Raw genomic sequence first — 17,687 nt, forward strand, 5'->3', positions numbered from 1 at the left:
ACTTTACGGTAGGTAGGCGTCTCCCTCCCTTTTTTTTCTTTCCTTCTGGCTGGGTGAGATGGGTTACGGGGAATCGAAGCTGAGCCTCACCGCAGATGGAGACCTGGGAAATGTACCTACAGGCTGTTATGCGCCCACCAAATATCAGCATGGCCCTCTTCAGAAGCGAAACCTCTCACTTGACAGCACCTCAATTGAGTGAGGTGGATTGCGGTAGCCCAGAAGCGTGCCCGTATTCGCTCGAAATCATCAAGTATCCCCTGTGTCGGTCCCCAGCACCCTGAACAAGCTCCACCACCGGTCTCTCGCTGGGGGCCAGGGTCACACCTTAGGGAGGGGAAAGGGGGGGGAAACGTCCAGTAAACGGCCGGCCAGTGGCAGGCTAGCGTGCCGCTACGGCACGGGATCGTTCTCTGTTTCGGGGGTCTGGCTGCCGTGACTTTCGAGTTCCTCCTCCAATGCCGCCTCATCTTTGGGACCGGCTCTCAGCAACTTCCAGGTTCGCAAGCCACCCCCCGTCCCCTCCACCGCACTCACAAGTTCTCAGAGGGAGAAAATGCCACAACGAACGACAGGGCCCTTCAACCAGGCCCGGCCAAAGGAAATTGCTGGGATCGACGCGGCAGGGAACTTGGTGTTTCTTGGTAATTGCCCACCATTTTCCACGCCCGTCTTCCTGCCCTTTTCAGCCCCCCAGAAGCTTCTGTTTCTCCTGTTTCTCCCTGTGGCACTGCTGAGGCGGAATCATTGCTATCTCTATGCTGGTTCATCGGCCCTCAACGAGCGGTCTGGGCCTTTCGGTGACCTTGGGCGCATTGTCATCAATGCCATCAATGCTTACGTTCGTGGAATATTGGTAGAAATGAGAGTTTATTCCCCAAGGTAAACGAGTCACCTACATCGGACGACACCACTCACGACAGCTTGTCCCATGTAAGCAACCAGACACGAAGGCCAGGCAGGCTGACGAGGCCAAGCATGACGCCTTGCTTCTTTTTTTGTTTGTTTGTTTCTCTCTGAAGCATGCGTGGGCGGTTCCCGAGACGAGCTTGTCTCCAAACGGGCTTGTTCAGCCCAGCAGCAGCCGCCGCCCCTGCAGCACAAGTCTGTTGGATGGCACGATGGCTCGCCGCTGAAAGCACAGCATTGGGGGTTTGGCAGGATACAGAGTACCTGCCCGGTACCTGCCTTTGTCTCACTCAGCCAGCGGCTCCCAGAGTAGAACACCCGTATCTCCAGCCATTCCCCATTGGTGTGATCTGCAGATTCCTACGCCGTTGCAATCGGCGGTAGATCTCATCCGCCCCTGCCCTTTTCCCCTTTCCGAGGGCCCGCAGGTCCGGCGTGACGCCGCGTCTACTCTGCTGTGTTGGCTGAGCCGGCTCGGCGGTCGACCGCACCGAGGGCGCTTCTCCTGCCGTCCAGGAAGCCGGTGGGCTGCCGTTGCCTTGGACTTCACCTTTCAACCTCGTTTTACCGCCTTGGCACTCAAGGAGGCTCCCTCCTTCACGTTGGCTTGGCTCGTGGGGGCTACCGTCCCCTGCTGGTTGATTCACACTCGCCGCCGGCACTCATCGTCTCGTCTAACGGCATTGGAATGTTGCAGTGCCACTCGCAAATCACCTCTTCGAACAGCACCAGCCACATCCAAAGATTGGGCGCGAGCCACGTGAGCGCCATTATTCAGTATCCAGAGGTTGGAGGCTGTTGCTCTTCAGCCACTCGATGTCATGTGCTGCCGATGAACAGGAGATGTGGAGATAGCTCCGATGGAAACAATGAGCTATAGGGAAACTACGCTAATGAGATCGCGAAAGAGTCAAAAGCGTGACTTTCATGGATCGCGAGTCGAGATGCTTTGTTGACTCGCGTTTGGAGATTCATCTGAACTCGTTGAGAAGGGCTCGCTTACTTTGACTACTAGCATTACTCTTTAATAATTCTTAATGAACTCTACTAACATGCGAGATGTTGTTTTCTTAAAATTCTCGCAAGCTTACGTTGCGATGCGACCCGGTCAGATGGCGAATTACATTGTGGTGGTGTGGTTCGTATCTTGTGCACCCTTCCACACCCAGACAGCCAGGTTGGCATCGCGACTTCATGAGCCTTGCTGCTTGCTGCCATACCCAACTTGCCTGACTCATCAATAAGAATACGATGCGCCTTCACTCATGTTGATGCTGAGATCGCTTCTGCGCCTGACTAGATGAAAACTTTGTCTGGAAGACGAAAGAGATACACCCTGATGGCGAGGAGAGCAGGCGAACCAATCTTGTTTGGATAAATAATGAGACATCCATGCTTGTCTTGACACGATCATAACAGTAGGTATCTTGTCTATTCTTAGCCAATGCTGTCCTGCACGTGCCAACGGTCTAGGTGCAGGAATTCAGCACACGTGGTTCATCTTCGCGACGTTCCGAGAAAATTTGAATTAACTGTGTAGGTTGCAGAAACATAGCTTGAAATAAAGAAGGACTTGGAAGCCTCGATTTATGTGTAGTGAGACGACTGTCTGATTCGTTTTGCAACTTGATAGCGTCCAGAACTTGGGGAGTAGGACTGACAACACACACATGCATAGGCGAACCTGGTGAACTTTCTCGAATTTCTCTCACAACACTCTTCTCTGGCATCAAGGTGTTACATACGTCACGGCCCATGCGAAATATGTACCAGTAGTTCCATGCAGACAAATGCCTCAGAATGGAGAGTCAGTCTGAAAATGAGGAGTATGGGCTTGGCTTAAAAGTGGAAGAATTGGGCAACAAGGCAGACAAGCTGACAAGCCAATGATGACACTGGCCTGTGCCGTTGAGTTTTTGTGACTGTGATTTATCATTGCACGCCGGTCTACAGACACTGCCTACGTAGGATGTGGGGTTAAAGAGATCCAGTGTTGTGTCATATTCTACTGCACGTTGATGCTTCTAAGTTCATTGAGGCTATTGCTCGCGAACCGGATTGGACGTGGGCTTCAGTTCGAGGAAATAGCCATGACAAGTATATCAGTCTTCGCAAATCGATCAAAAAGGTTGTCATTAAGCCATGGATACCAAAGCAAGGCGGTTTCCATGAATACAGCGCATTGTGTACTTGCCTCAACTCACATTAGCTGAGGCATCCATCCAGCCGGCTAGCTGCCCCGCTAAGTGACATGGCCAGCGGCTGCCACATGGGCTGCCAAAATTTGAGATGAGGTGGCAGATACCTGTTACCTTATCCATGATTTTTTTTTTCTTCTTCTCTCACTCTTTCTTTCCGGGCTGTGACAAAGAATATTGAATGTTAGGCACACATCTATGGAGGCATATGCATGATAAGGAAAGAAGTAATTGCCTCTGCAAGTGCGATGTGACTGAGGTGATGTCCCGGCCCTCCTGTTTGCTGGTCGGTCCTTCGGTACGTACCGAGGTGGTTGCCTTCTTTCGACCGCGTTCTTTCTAAAAAGTCAAGCGTGTAATGGACCGTGCGCGCACCTCCCCCGCTATCCTTCTTTCTTCTCCGTCCAGCGTTCCGCTTTCACTGTGTCCGGCCGGAATTCCTGGCCAGCCTTACCGCCCGGCAGCCCACTGCTACACAGTGTCCCCGGTCGGCTCTTACTGAGGCGAGGGATGTTACTGCCCGCCAAAACATCCCGCCTGCCGCCTGCTCCTGCTTGCCGTCCATCTGCGTCGCCGTCTGGTCTGCACCAACCAATGAGCCAGTACCGCTCCAGGTTCTTCTCTCTCCCAACACACGCTCTAGCTGATCGAATGGATGATTGAGGTGGTGCACGCAACACACCACTGGCCCTAGACACCTCTTCAGGCCAGTCCAACCGAGAGTGAAAAAAAAAATTAAGTGCCTCCACGTTTTACACCTGGGAAGAGCTGCCCGCCTTGGAAGCTACCTAATACCTGAGGTGCCTGCCAGACCGGGACCTAGTAGTGCCTCCCACCTCTACCTCTACCTTCCTTGCTATTACGCAAAGGGCCCACTGTAACCGCACCTACCTTTCCATACCGATTTGACATCTGCAACTTCTTTTTCCACCAAACTCTCCAACATCTCATCCCACCTTTCGCCTTCCACCTTTCCTTCCTCCCGCCTCCAACACCCGACACTCGTTGCGATCGACGGCCTGTTCTAGCCTCCTGCTGCTAGCTCGGAATCACCGTCACCTTCCTTGCGACGCGTACCCCGCCAACGATTCAACTGACCGCTCGGCGAAGCTGTTTGTACAGTAGCCCTGCAAGGACGTCCTGCACCTTCGGCCTTGCACCTCTCTGTATCGACCTTACCCGAGCTCTCCCATCATCACCCGGTCGCCTTTTTTCGACTTCACGACTGCAAAACTCTTAACGTCTTCCATAATATCCCTTGACGCCATCCAAAGAGATACCCTTTTTCGCGACCACTCCGTTTGCGCCACCGCCTACGACATACCCTGTTGCGCGAACGAGACTTCTTTCTACGGCACGGGCTAGCTAGCAAGGCTGCACTTATGAACCTGCGGCTTGGCCGCCCTCGCCCACGATGGGGAAGATAACGAAGCAGATGCAGCCTAAGCATGCCGAGACTTTGGTTAGTTCCCCTTCCAACTCGTAGACCTCCCTCATTTGCCCGTCACCTTGCTTACCTCGCCCAGTCTCCATGGCTGAAGGACTTCGTCACGTCGGCATGCTCGACACCCCTGCCCCTCCTCCCAGACCACTTGGCCAAGTTTCCGACGAGATGGCCTTTCCCCAGAGGTGATCTCTACCACTGGATCCCACTTCTCAACCGCTTCGACAACATCTTGGACTGCTTCTGCACCACCTACAGCCTCGACCAGGGCTCTCAAGGCCGCGACTTCGCCTGCGAGCTGCTTCTCAACACAGGTACCAAGACCGAATCGTACGGCGACGAGACATGGGATACCGAGCGGCTCTCCAAGTTGGGATACAATCAAGATGGCGACAGGCAACTCATCGAGGCTGTCCTCAACTTCACCCGTGTGCTGCTTGAGCATTGCGGCAACCGGAGCATCTATTCCAGCAGCATGGTCCTGAATAAGCTGCTCAATACCACAGTCTTGTCCATTCTGCTCGCCACCCTTCGCGTCAGCTCCGAGCTGGCTCAGCGGTATCAGGCTTCCGTCAAGCGCATAGGAAACGCTTCGCGCACCGTCAGTACTGCACTTCTGGGTAACCACTACCAGATCGATTTGGATCGTGTCCACGCTCTTGCCCTCCCCTTCGCCAAGACTCCTATCGTAAGCCTCTCGGATCCCGTGGCTACTAGCACGCCCACATCGGCTTCCAAAGGCAAGGAAAAGGCCCAGGTTTCGAGCCAGAAGAACGCTGCTGTCATGTTCGCCAACGACCTGGGCTCTGTTCTGACGGCAGACAACGCACGTTGGCATGGCTGGGGGGACATCAAGGTCTCTTACACTGCACCTTCAACATCTCGCGAACAGCCCGTTCACGTGCCTGCGGATCGGGTTGCGTCTAGTGTCCCTACTACGCCTACTCCTCTGAGACGCAGCACGACGGCTGGATCTCAACATAACACGCCCAGATCGGCCCGTCAGCCTGCCGCAGACGACACCTCGCCTCTGAGCGTTCGGAGCCCCGGCACTACGAATGATCACGCCAGCTCAAGTCAAAGAATCTTTGACATTCCGCAGTCAGTCGTTGCCTCTACTTCTATTTACGATCTGCTTTCGAGATGTCCGGCCGACATGCCGGCTTCTGCCAAGTACGAGGTCCTCAACCGGCTGAGAGTTGCCAAGGCTCTCTTGGGCAGCACCGAGTCAAGGCAGCAAGTCCTAGCCATCAGATTACTTGCGATCAACAATCTCGCGTACATCCATCCAGAGACCACGTTCGTCGAGAAGGTACTGCGTCACGACAACGATGAGACCAGACGTTACCAGCTTGCCTACCAGTTGGCGGAGCTCATTCACCCGCCTGCTGATGGCTCAATCCAAGTACCCCTTTGGCTCCAGTCCATCGTTCTGGCCTTGCTTGAGGCCATCTCGAACTTCGCGGCCCGATACCAGGATGTCTTGTCAGCACTCAATGCCAACGTCAACCATGGCATCCTGCTCTATGTTATTCGCAAGGCAGTTGCTGGAATGAAGACGGATGAGCCCGATCGCGGCATTCAAACAACGGAAGTCGATGAGTGGCGGACAAAGCTGTTCTCTCTGACGACTCACCTTGCCATGTCTACTAGAATTGGTGCTGAGATGGTGACCGCAGGTCTCATGGACATTTTGGTGGAGATCTTGAAGATAAGATCCGACGTTGCCCAGCGCAACCAGATGATGATCCTTTCCTTCGTTGACAACCTGATCTGGTCCTACCAGAATGCCTTCCAGAGCTTCTTTAACGGCTCCGGTCTTGATGCCATCTCTGACCTGCTGGTCACCACTGTCGTGGAGGCGAAGCAGTTGGTTGAGGCAGGCAAAGGAAACAAGCCTGAAAACCAGAGCCAAATCGTCGATTATGAGATCCCCTACAACCAGCAGCAGACCCTGAAATGGGTCCTCAAGTTCATTCATCACATCATGACCAACTCTTACAGCTATGGCGGTAACACCGACAGACTCTTGCGCAACCTCGTGGATAAGTCGGAACTGCTCGGAAGCCTCCGAGAGATTATGCAGAATACCAAGCGCTTCGGTTCGGTCCTTTGGACTAGCACGGTCACCGTTCTCAGCGATTTTATCAACAATGACCCCACGAGCTTTGCTGCTATTTCCGAGTCTGGCATGATCGTAAGCTACCTCGAGGCAATCACGAGCCAGCCTGTCACAAATCAGCCAGCTGTGCAGCCCCCTCCAGAGTCTGAGGAGCAGGAAGCTGCAAGCCGTGGCGACAACGAGGGCGGCAGCAGTCCCGATTCCTCCGACGCTTCCGTCCATGTTGAATCTGATGATAAGAGACCTCACCCGCCTCCGCAGGACGAACTGGCCTCTTCACACGATCGTCCTTTGGCCCGGGGTATTCTGCCCACATCCGACGCGATCAACGTTGTTCCGCAGGTTCTCAACTCCATCTGCCTTAACAATGCCGGTCTCAAGATGGTGGTGTCCTCGCGAGCTTTCGAGTCGTTCCTGGAAATCTTTGAGAGTCCCGCCCACGTCAACACAATGGAGACCGACCCGCATCTCGCCAGTAATGTCGGCGCTAGCTTTGACGAGCTTGCAAGACATCATCCTCACCTGAGACGCCCGATCTCGAATGCGGTTATTGATATGGTTGCCAGAGTCAGATCCCTCGGCATTTACAAGGCCCAGACTGCGAACTGGGGGGCCAAGCTCCTTTTGAACGATGGAACGCAGAAGCCTGTTGCAGCGGACGAGAGCCTGAGGAGCCGTCTTGATGCCTCTGGGTCAAAAGAAAAGGAGAAGGCCGCACAGACCGACTTGGACGTGGAAATGTCGGATGCGGCTGGGCCATCAGAAAAGGCGGAGAAGCCCGCAGGCAATGAATCGTCCCCGTCTGCTACTGCCTACGACGACATCACTCCCTACGTCTACGCTCTGTCCAGCTTCCTCTCGGCGTACTTCAATAACAACACGCTCAAGACATACTTCATCAGCAATGGTGGTATTGAGCTGTTGCTGGACATTGCAGAGCTTCCCAGTTTGCCGCATGACTTTTGCGACTCTCATGCTTCTAGAACATTGCATCTCGTCATCTCACAGCTAGTTGAACACTCCCCGGTGCTTGGTCTGCCGTCCCTTCTTAAGCGCGCGCAAGCTTCGGTGGAGATTCTGAGACCGCTTGCCGAGCACAAAAAGGACACTCCCTTCTTCGCCCCATTCCTCAGCCCCGACGACAAGTTGACGGTCGAGGAAGTACGCAGCTTCGATACGGAGACTCAGGACCTCGTCCTGCAAGGCACGAAGATGGTCAAGGCTTTGCTTACTGCACAGTCGCTGATCAAGACACTTTACGAGTGTTTTACGTCGTCGCCGCGCTCCAACTCGGTTCAGTTGTACGCTATCAACGTCTTTGACTACTATCTGGACTTGTTGAAGTCGCTGGGACCTCTTCTGAAGGCGGTATTGGCCGAAGAAGGTGCTGAGCACAATGTGCTCCCTCAACATTGGTGGGCGAAGCGGCCGGCACCCGGAAGCGATGTTACGGTTCCCCAAGTGACTGCGGAAGTCGACACGGAGAATGATACCGCGGCAGAGAACAATGCATCTGGTACAGCCGCAACCACCGCTCAAACTGCGAGCCCAAACACTCTTCAGCACAAGGTACCTACCAAGCAGGAGCAAGCCACGTCCAGGTATCGCAACTACGAAACCTTGCGCATTCTTCTTCATTCCATGGTGCCGTCGACGTTCCCCTTTTTCCAGCAGCTTGGCAAGGCACTCTTCCCCCGCCGCGAGCGTGACGGCTACTCTCGACCAAAGCATGTCGATCTTGCTAGGCAAGTTGCCGCAACAATTCTCGACCAGTTGCGGCCCTCTGTCGCCTTGACTGAGCCCACGGCGAAGGAGTATCATTACTGGATTATCATGCTCCACACTCTGACGGAGATGCTGATGGACACGTCCCGATCTTCTGCCGACCGATCTTCGGTTCAGATCATTATGCCTGTGTTGATTGCCTTCGCAGAGCAGGGCGGCTTCGAGGTTATCACTTCAATGGTTCGACGTTTCAAGTCAGAGATGTGCAAAGAATCTGGCGATTCCGACGCGGGCACCACTGCCAGTGCCAGGGTTGCCTCTTTCGGACTCGGTAAGATTTTCGAGTTCTTTGCCGCACTCGTCAATGGCAAAAACATTGCAGACTCTACGACGCAATTCTCACTTCTTCCTCGAACATCCGAGAGACGCCCCGAGACGCCAATTTCCCACCAGATTGTCGTTGAGGTTCGCATGGCCGTCCTCCCAGTGATCCGCGAGACTTGGGAGACCACTTTGATCGAGAAGCTGCGGCCTGAGGCGGTGGCCAAAATCATCGAGATCCTCAAAATCATTTCCACCGCCGAAAACGAAGGCTCCTCCCGAGACAAGCCCGTGTCTGAGGTCTTCAAGAAGACTGCAGTTCCCTTTGGCTGGCATAACCACACCGGGCTGATCGACTCCTTGATTGAGGATGGAGCTGATGAAGAACTTGCTCGTGAGGCAGTCTTTAGAGCCAACGGCAATCAATCATGGGCTCTCGAGTACAGCCGCCTTCACAAGGCTGGCAAGGCCGGACGACGCAATTCCATCCCGGCCGAGGATGCGTACGCGCCGCCTACTCGTCCCGAGCCATCGCGATCCTCTAGCCAGCAAGATGCACCAGCCTCTGCGACTCCCACCGACGCAGACGCTATGGCTGTCGATGTCGACCAGGATCTCGCCAGCAGGCCCGGAGCAGTCTTGGACCGTATCCTTGATGATGCAGGGCCGGGTGACCAGGCAGAGCCAGCACCGCCGGCTGAGTGGAGCGCTGCTGATACCGAAAGCCCTGCAGGGGCCGTCGAAACTCAAGCAAGGTCTAGCACCTCTGCGCCAGCAAACCCCCCTGAGGAGACAAAGACAGAGACCCGGTTGACAGCCAAGGAAGAACTCGACAACGAGCGGGCGAAATTGCGAGAAAACCTCATCGACCGTTCCCTGGACATCGTCAGAGCACACCCGCAGTCAGCCATTGAGCTCTCGGAGCTCATCAGCGCTATGGTCTTCCGCCAGCAAAATGATGAAGTCCGGGATGAGGTTGGCGCAACCTTGGCCAACGCCCTTACTTCACTATCATTCGACGATACCGAGTCTAAGTCTAACGGAACTAGCATCGCTGCCTATGCTCATCTACTGGCTCTTTTGATGCAAGAAAAGAGCTTTTTCAAGTGCAACATCGATACATTGAGAGAGAAGGTCGACGAGTACGTGTCGTTCCTTAATCTCAAAGTTCTGCCTACTTCAAGCGAAGAACTGCCTCCTTGGATTCCATACATTCTCTTGATCGTCGAGTTGCTCTTGTCATACGATGAGCAGCCGATGGAGGCCCTATGGAAACCGCCTGCCAACGAAAATGAGGTTGTCACGCCAGCGGTCCTTCCTCCCCGCAACCCAATCGTCTCGGACAGTCAGCGCAATGACTTACTGGAGGCTATACTTCGTCTGCTTCCTGTTCTTGGGAAGGAGGAGACACTTGCCACCTCCGTCCTTCGCGTGATTGTCATTCTCACGCGCAAGCCCTCTATCGCGCAGAAGGTTGGAGAAAAGAAGAATCTCCAGCGCTTGTTTGTTATGGCCAAGCAACTTGCAGGGGCAGGTGCCGCTCGTTTGAAAGAGACGAAGACCACTGGCAGCATCATGTCTATCTTGAGACACATTGTCGAGGACGAAGAGACGCTCAAGCAAATCATGCGTGCTGAGGTGCGCAGCCTCTTCGAAAACCCCCAGCGTACTCAGAGAAACCTGGATCTCAGCACCTACTTGCGCAACATGGCACCGCTCGCGCTGCGGTCTCCAGATCTTTTCGTGGAAGTTACTAATGAGCTAACCAAGCTTTCTCGTTATGTTCCAGGAAGCGAGGGCAGTACGCGGGCCCATCAGTTAGCACTCAAGGAAGTTGAGACGGAGGGCAACACCGCTACGACAGTCAAGGACGCGAGCGTGGAGCCTGCTGTACAGGCTACGGAAGACTTGTCTATCCACGATGTCAAGCAGTCAACCGAGATGGACGACAAGGAGATGGCTGATGCACCGAAGCCAGCGGAATCAAAGCGTCCGGTTGTCGAGAACCCCCATGGCATCATCCATTTCCTTCTCTGCGAGCTACTCAACTATCGCGAGGTCGACGACAAGGAGGCAGCACAACCTGCGAAGGATCTGAAAGCCACTCCATCTGCAAGCAGTTCAACTTTGGAGACCGCATCAAAAGACGTCGCTACTGACAGCCAAGACGTTGCGGACAACAAGGACAAGGACAAGAAATCCTCCAAGCCCGTTTTCAAGGCGGAGGATCATCCCATCTTCATCTACCGCTGTTTCCTGCTCAACTGCATTGCGGAACTTCTCCAAAGCTACAATCAAACAAAGGTTGAGTTCATCAACTTCAAGCGGAGCGCCCCCTTGCAGACGAACACGCCTGTCAAGCCTCGGTCAAGTGTCCTTAACTACCTCATTCACGACCTCCTCTGTCAGGGCAGCCTCAGCGACAGCGGCGATAGCATCCTGTCCAAGAAGAAAGCAGCAACATCTGCCCAGGCCCAACAAGTACTGGTCGCTTTGGTAGCCAAAACTGGAGAAAAGGGCGTCGACAAGAACCGCGACCGTTTCGAGTACGATGATGAGCCTGATTTGCTCTTTGTCCGCAAATTCGTTCTGGACACAATCCTCAAGGCTTACGAGCGTGCCGCTACCCCAGAGGAGCCCATTGACACGCGTTACGCCAAGATGCAGTGTCTTGCCGAGTTGATGAACCACATCATCGGTGAGAAGGACAAGGAGTCGACGTCTCAACGTGCGCTAGACTCTCCTCAGGGACGATCGCAAGCCCAGTTGCGCAGGATGATGTATGAGAAGGGCTACCTCGACAAGCTGACCTCTTCCATTGCAGAGGTTGACTTGGGCCACGCCGGCGTAAAGCGTGCCATTAAGTATGTACTCAGAGTGCTGCGCGTGTTGACAGACACTGCGAAGGAACTGAGCCGCTCCCACGTCCTCCCGTCGGCATCTCTTCCCGAGACCGCGGACGATGAGATTATCTCTACATCTTCAATGTCCGACATGGATGACGATAGAGAGGAAACGCCAGACCTCTACCGCAACTCCGCTTTGGGCATGCTTGAGCCTCGTGGAAGCGACGACGAGTCGGAAGATGAAGACGGTAAGATCCTGATTGAATCCAGGTAAAATCTAGCTAATATGATTGCAGAGGATGATGATGAAGAGATGTACGACGACGAGTACGGCGACGAGCTCGACTATGGCGACGAAGACGTGTCCGATGACGGTGAAGGTGTCAGCGACGAAGACGAAGAGCTTGGCGAGATGGGTGAGATTGAGGGTCTTCGCGGAGAACCTGGTGTCGTCGAGGTCATTATGGACGAAGACGATGACATGGATGAAGATGATGATGAGATGAGCGAAGACGATGAAATGGACTCTGACGATATGGAGGACATGGAAGATCATCTTGATGTCGTTGAGGAGATTGTTGACGAAGATGGCAACCCCATTGATGACGACGGCGCTTCGGGATGGGAGAGCGAAGAAACAGACGAGGAAGAGGACGATGAAGATGACGATGACGAAGATGTCGATTATGAAGCCGAGATCCAGGATGCTGACGAGGCCCATATGCACGGCATGGAACCTGGAGATATCATTGACAATCTTGCTCGGGCTGTCATGGATCCTGAGGATTACGAAGGCGACGACATGGATGATCTTGGCGATCACTACGTTGACGACGGGCGCGATGACGATGGTGAGACCCCGGCCTCCCGTGTAACCTTTGACAACGCTAATGAAAATTAGATGACGAAGACGACGACGAGGACATGGACGAAGACGACCTCATCTACGAAGGAGAATACCCCCACGACCATCCACCTCCCAATCTACCAGCAGCTCTCGGCTGGGACACCTTGGTTGTTGAGCCTTTTGGTGGTCACCCTCATCACGTTCATCGCCACCGTCATGGACACCGAAGCCCATTCCCGCCTGGCTTTATGGTTGGCAGCGGCCGTGATCCACTCGGAGAGTTCAGGAGCTATTTCTCGCCGCGGCACAGGCCCAGCGCTGTGCCTAACAACGTCGACGACGGTGTGAACCCTCTGTTGCGCCGCAACGGTCAAGGCCGAGAGTCGTCCCCTCGACCCCCGCCCGGTTCTGGCATGATTGGGCTGCGTCTGCCTCCCGAGATTTTCGGCCCTGGTGCGCAATTGTCGAACAGTCCTATTGCGATTCTTAACGACCTCGTCGCATCACTGCCAGTCATGCGCGGACAGCCTGCCGTTCATCTCTCCATCACGCAGAACGGACGTGGAGAGGTGCGTGAGTACCACGTCGCTCCTCGCGAGCCTAGAGCAGACAGCCGCCGTGAGACGACGTATCACGAGCCTCAACAGGCTGTTGCGTTCACCCCGGAGTCGACGTTTGAACGGTATCAAGAGGAAGCCAGAATGGTGTTTGGCGGTGCCCACTTCGTGGAGAAGGCTCAAAAGCTCATCAATCTTCTCCTCTCCAAGCTTGTTCCGCCGGCCATGGAGCTCGAGAAGAAGCTCAAGGCTGAGGAGGAGGAGCGACGCAAGATCCGTGAAGAGGAGCGCAAGAAGTTTGAGGAAGAGGCACGACGGCTCAAGGAAGCCAAGGAAGCCGAAGAGAAGGCGGCTCGCGAGAAGAAGGAGGCCGAAGAGCGTGAGGAACAAGAACGCGCCGCTGCCGAAGCTGCCGCTGCCGCTGCCGCCGCTGGCGAACGTGACTCAGCGTCTGCCCAGCAAGCCCAGCAATCCGCAGGTGATCCACATGCTATGGAAGGTGTTGAGAGCCAGGAGCCAGCTGTGCCCTCTGCCGACGACGCGGCTGCCGATGCCAACCGTGTTCTCACAACTATCAGGGGTGAGGAAGTCGATGTGACGGAGCTTGGCATTGATCCCGAGTACCTGGCTGCTCTCCCAGAGGAGTTCAGAGAGGAGGTCATCGCTCAAACCGTCAGCACCCGGCGCTCTCAGGCTCGCGAAGATCATGCCGCCGGCGAGCAAGGCGAGGTCTTCCAAGAATTCCTCGATGCCCTCCCTGAGGATCTCCGCCTCGAAATAGTTCAACAAGAGCGACAAGAGGCCCGCCGGCGCGAGCGAGACGAACAGCGCCGCCAGGCAACGACCGCAGGACAAGACCAGATTGCAGTGGACATGGACCCAGCTAGTATCTTGTTGACTTTCCCTCCAGAACTGCGTCAGCAGGTGCTCATGGACCAAGGAGAGGACATCATGGACCACTTGCCTCCTGAAATGGCTGCTCAAGCGCGCCTCCTTGCTCAACAGCATGCCGTCCATCCCGCCGTCACGGGCAGAAGCCCGCCCATAGCCGCACGACGTACTGGTCCGCCGCAACCTGACTCTGTGGAGAACAACGAGAACAAAGTTCAGCGCAGGACAGTTGTCCAGATGCTCGACAAGCCTGGAGTCGCGACTCTTCTGCGTCTGATGTTCATTTCGCAGATCGGCTCCATCCGCAACTATCTCTTCAGCGTCCTGGCTGATGTTTGTGAAAACCGTCAAAACCGCCTCGAGGTCATCAGCACCATTCTGCTGATTCTCCAAGAAGGCAGCACAGACATGGATGCTGTGGAGCGTAGCTTCAGTCAGCTCTCTCTGAAGGCCAAGAAGCCCAAGGACAAGGATACCGACCCGAGGACGCCTCAGAATCTTAAGCGGACTCTGACATCGCTCATTCCCGCGGGACAACATCAGCCTAACTCAGAAATTTCCCCTCTCATGGTTGTTCACCAGTGCTTGGACCTTTTGCAGGATCTGTCAGCGAAGAACCCGCACATTCCTATGCTGTTTCTCACGGAGCATGAAACGGTTGGGTCCTCTCTCAAGCGCACGCTCAGCCGCAAAGGCAAGACCAAGGACTCTAAGTCTCACAAGTACGCTATCAACTCTCTTCTCACTCTCCTCGACAGAGATTTGGTCATGGAGAGCTCAGTAGTCATGGCATACTTGGCCGATTTGTTGAATAAGATCACTGTGCCCCTGGCAACTATGGAGCGCAGACGCAAGGATGCGCAAGAGAGAGCCGCCCGAGACGCGGAAAAGAAGGCCGCGGAGAACGCAGCAGAGGCTGGCGAAGCATCCACAGAGCACCCGTCAGCTGAGACGGCCACAGAGCCTCCTGCCGCTGTCGACAGCAAAGAACCCAAGGCTGCTGGGGAGGCAGAGAGCACGAAGAGCAACGACAAGTCGGATGCAAGCCAAAAGGGGCCGAAGCAGATGCAAGTCCCGATCATTCCGCCGCACAACCTGACGCTGGTTGTCAAGATCTTCGTGGCTCGTGAATGCAGCTCCAAGACTTTCCAAAACACCATCTCAGCCATCAAGAACTTGTCTGCCATTCCTGGAGCCAAGGCCACCTTCGGACAAGAGTTGGTCCGTCAAGCTCGCCTTCTTAGCGAGAACATCGTCGCGGATCTTGATGAACTTCTTCCTCATATTGAGAAGGCAACCTCAGGAACCGAGATCCAAGGAGTCGCTCTTGCCAAGTTCTCTCCTGGAGCATCTGAGCAGAACAAGCTTCTTCGTGTTCTGACTGCCCTGGACCATCTCTTTGATAGCAAGAAGAAGACCGGTAATGAGGAGGCTGAGGCAAGCAAGACGGAGAAGCAGGACCTCGTTACCTCCCTGTATCACAATTCTACTTTCTCCACCATGTGGGAAAAGCTAAGCGCTTGTCTCAGCGCCATCCGCCAGAGGGAGAACATGGTCAATGTTGCCACGATTCTGCTGCCTCTTATCGAGTCACTCATGGTGGTGTGTAAGAACACCGCCATGAACGACGATCCTCAGGCGCAGGCTCAATCAAGCAAGGAGATGCTGCTCTCCAGTCCTCCCCCAGAGAACCGCATGGCTGGTCTCTTCTTCACCTTCACAGAGGACCATCGCCGCATCCTCAACGAGCTCGTGCGAAATAGCCCCAAGCTCATGTCGGGAACCTTTGCGCTCCTCGTCAAGAATCCCAAGGTATTGGAGTTCGACAACAAGCGGAACTACTTCAACCGCAGCGTCCACAGCCGGTCCAACAGCAACCAGCGGCCGTCATTCCCCGCGCTCCAGCTTTCCGTCCGTCGCGAACATGTCTTCCATGACTCGTTCAAGTCGCTTTACTTCAAGACTGGCGATGAGATGAAGTACGGCAAACTCAACATTCGCTTCCACAATGAAGAAGGTGTTGACGCTGGAGGTGTGACTCGCGAATGGTTCCAGGTCCTGTCCAGACAGATGTTCGACGCCAACTACGCACTCTTCACTCCCGTCTCCTCTGACCGCACCACGTTCCACCCCAACTCTCTCAGCGGAATCAACGATGAGCATCTCATGTTCTTCAAGTTCATTGGACGCATCATCGGCAAAGCTCTCTACGAGGGCCGAGTCCTCGACTGTTACTTCAGCCGTGCAGTCTACAAGCGCATCCTAGGCAAGTCTGTATCTGTCAAGGATATGGAGTCATTTGACCCAGACTACTACAAGTCGCTCGTATGGATGCTTGACAATGACATCACCGACATCATCACCGAGACCTTCTCTGTTGAAGACGACGAGTTTGGCGTGACTCGCACAATAGACTTGTGCCCCAACGGCCGAGACATTGCCGTCACCGAGGAGAACAAGCACGACTACGTGAGACTGGTGGTGGAGCACAAGCTTCTCTCTTCGGTCCGGGAACAGATGGAGCACTTCCTCAAGGGTTTCCACGACATCATTCCGGCCGACCTCATTTCTATCTTCAACGAGCAGGAGCTTGAACTGCTCATCTCGGGCTTGCCTGACATCGACGTCGATGACTGGAAGAGCAACACGGAGTACCACAACTACACCCCATCTTCTCAGCAAATACAGTGGTTCTGGCGAGCGATTCGGTCATTTGACAAGGAAGAGCGGGCTAAGCTGTTGCAATTCGTCACCGGCACCAGTAAGGTGCCTCTCAATGGATTCAAGGAATTGGAGGGCATGAATGGAATTAACCGTTTCAATATCCATCGGGACTACGGCAATAAGGAGCGCCTTCCCAGCTCTCACACATGCTTCAACCGTAAGTATTCCCCATAGATGTTACATCAATGACAGGTGACTAACGGAGTTACACAGAACTTGATCTCCCCGAGTACGAGAGCTACGAGACGCTTCGCGCACAAGTCATGAAGGCCATCACGGCGGGAAGCGACTACTTCGGCTTTGCATAAGACGCGAACGCGCAGACATAGACCATGGTAATTGCGTTTACGTGAGCATTTGCATTATTGAGGAAGGGCGACACAGGACATGGTTACTGGAGTGGATGACTTGTGTGTGTTATTCAGCGGAGATGCGTCATCATTGGACCCTGGGCCGCATATACATATGTTTGAGGCGAAGGCGATCAAGGCCCGATGCTCTCATCATTTCATTTTGTTTCGGTCCCGAACGCGAGATGCTGGCTGTGTCCTTGCGGAGTGCAGGCCGCTTGGAATGCAAGGTAGTATTCTTGAGTTTGGTGGCTTAGTATGTAGAGTACTCAACAAGTCCATTAGACGACAATTCTTGGTTCTGTGCTATAGTACATGAAAGTTTGTGACAGAGCTTCGACGGTTGATGCCTGCAGCTAAATTGCTACCCCAAAATCCATCTGAGTGGTCGAAAGCTTGACGACCAGCCCGGCCCTTTCCGAAGGGGAAAGGTCGAAGGGAAAAAGGCATGGATCTGCTGTGAGTGAGCAAGCCGTACGAAGGTCAGGATAGAGAACTAGTGGCGTTGCTGAGTGGGAACGTGGCTTGTTCTCTCTTCTGTAAATCCCAATTTCATTTCTTACCAAGTGCGTTTAGAGTGGTCCATCTAGTACAGAGCTCTTCAGAGAAGACTTTGTGTGAAAGTATGGTGACAGCTGACCAGCGCTCCAGCGCTCAAAAGATGGTCAAAGGTGAAGAGAGCCGAGGACCTGGGGACCCTTGCTTGTTCCCCACAGACCATGTTGACCTCTCAGCGATGGCGGAACAATGACG

At 54.3% G+C, this 17,687-nt stretch overlaps 1 protein-coding gene across 1 annotated transcript; it reads left to right on the forward strand.

Annotated features, from left to right (window-relative positions):
* Nucleotides 1-4,521: 4,521 nt before the first annotated feature.
* CGCA056_v002749 (E3 ubiquitin-protein ligase TOM1-like) lies at nucleotides 4,522-16,892 on the forward strand (the record flags this gene model as incomplete). Its single annotated transcript, XM_037318006.1, has 5 exons — nucleotides 4,522-4,569; nucleotides 4,634-11,813; nucleotides 11,862-12,416; nucleotides 12,467-16,741; nucleotides 16,798-16,892. The coding sequence occupies 5 exons, from the start codon at nucleotides 4,522-4,524 to the stop codon at nucleotides 16,890-16,892; spliced, it is 12,153 nt and encodes a 4,050-aa protein (XP_037183858.1).
* Between the last annotated feature and the right edge of the window lie 795 nt (nucleotides 16,893-17,687).

Source organism: Colletotrichum aenigma (assembly GCF_013390185.1).
Source record: "Colletotrichum aenigma strain Cg56 chromosome Unknown KSG_Cg56_contig02, whole genome shotgun sequence".
Taxonomy (NCBI): domain Eukaryota; kingdom Fungi; phylum Ascomycota; class Sordariomycetes; order Glomerellales; family Glomerellaceae; genus Colletotrichum; species Colletotrichum aenigma.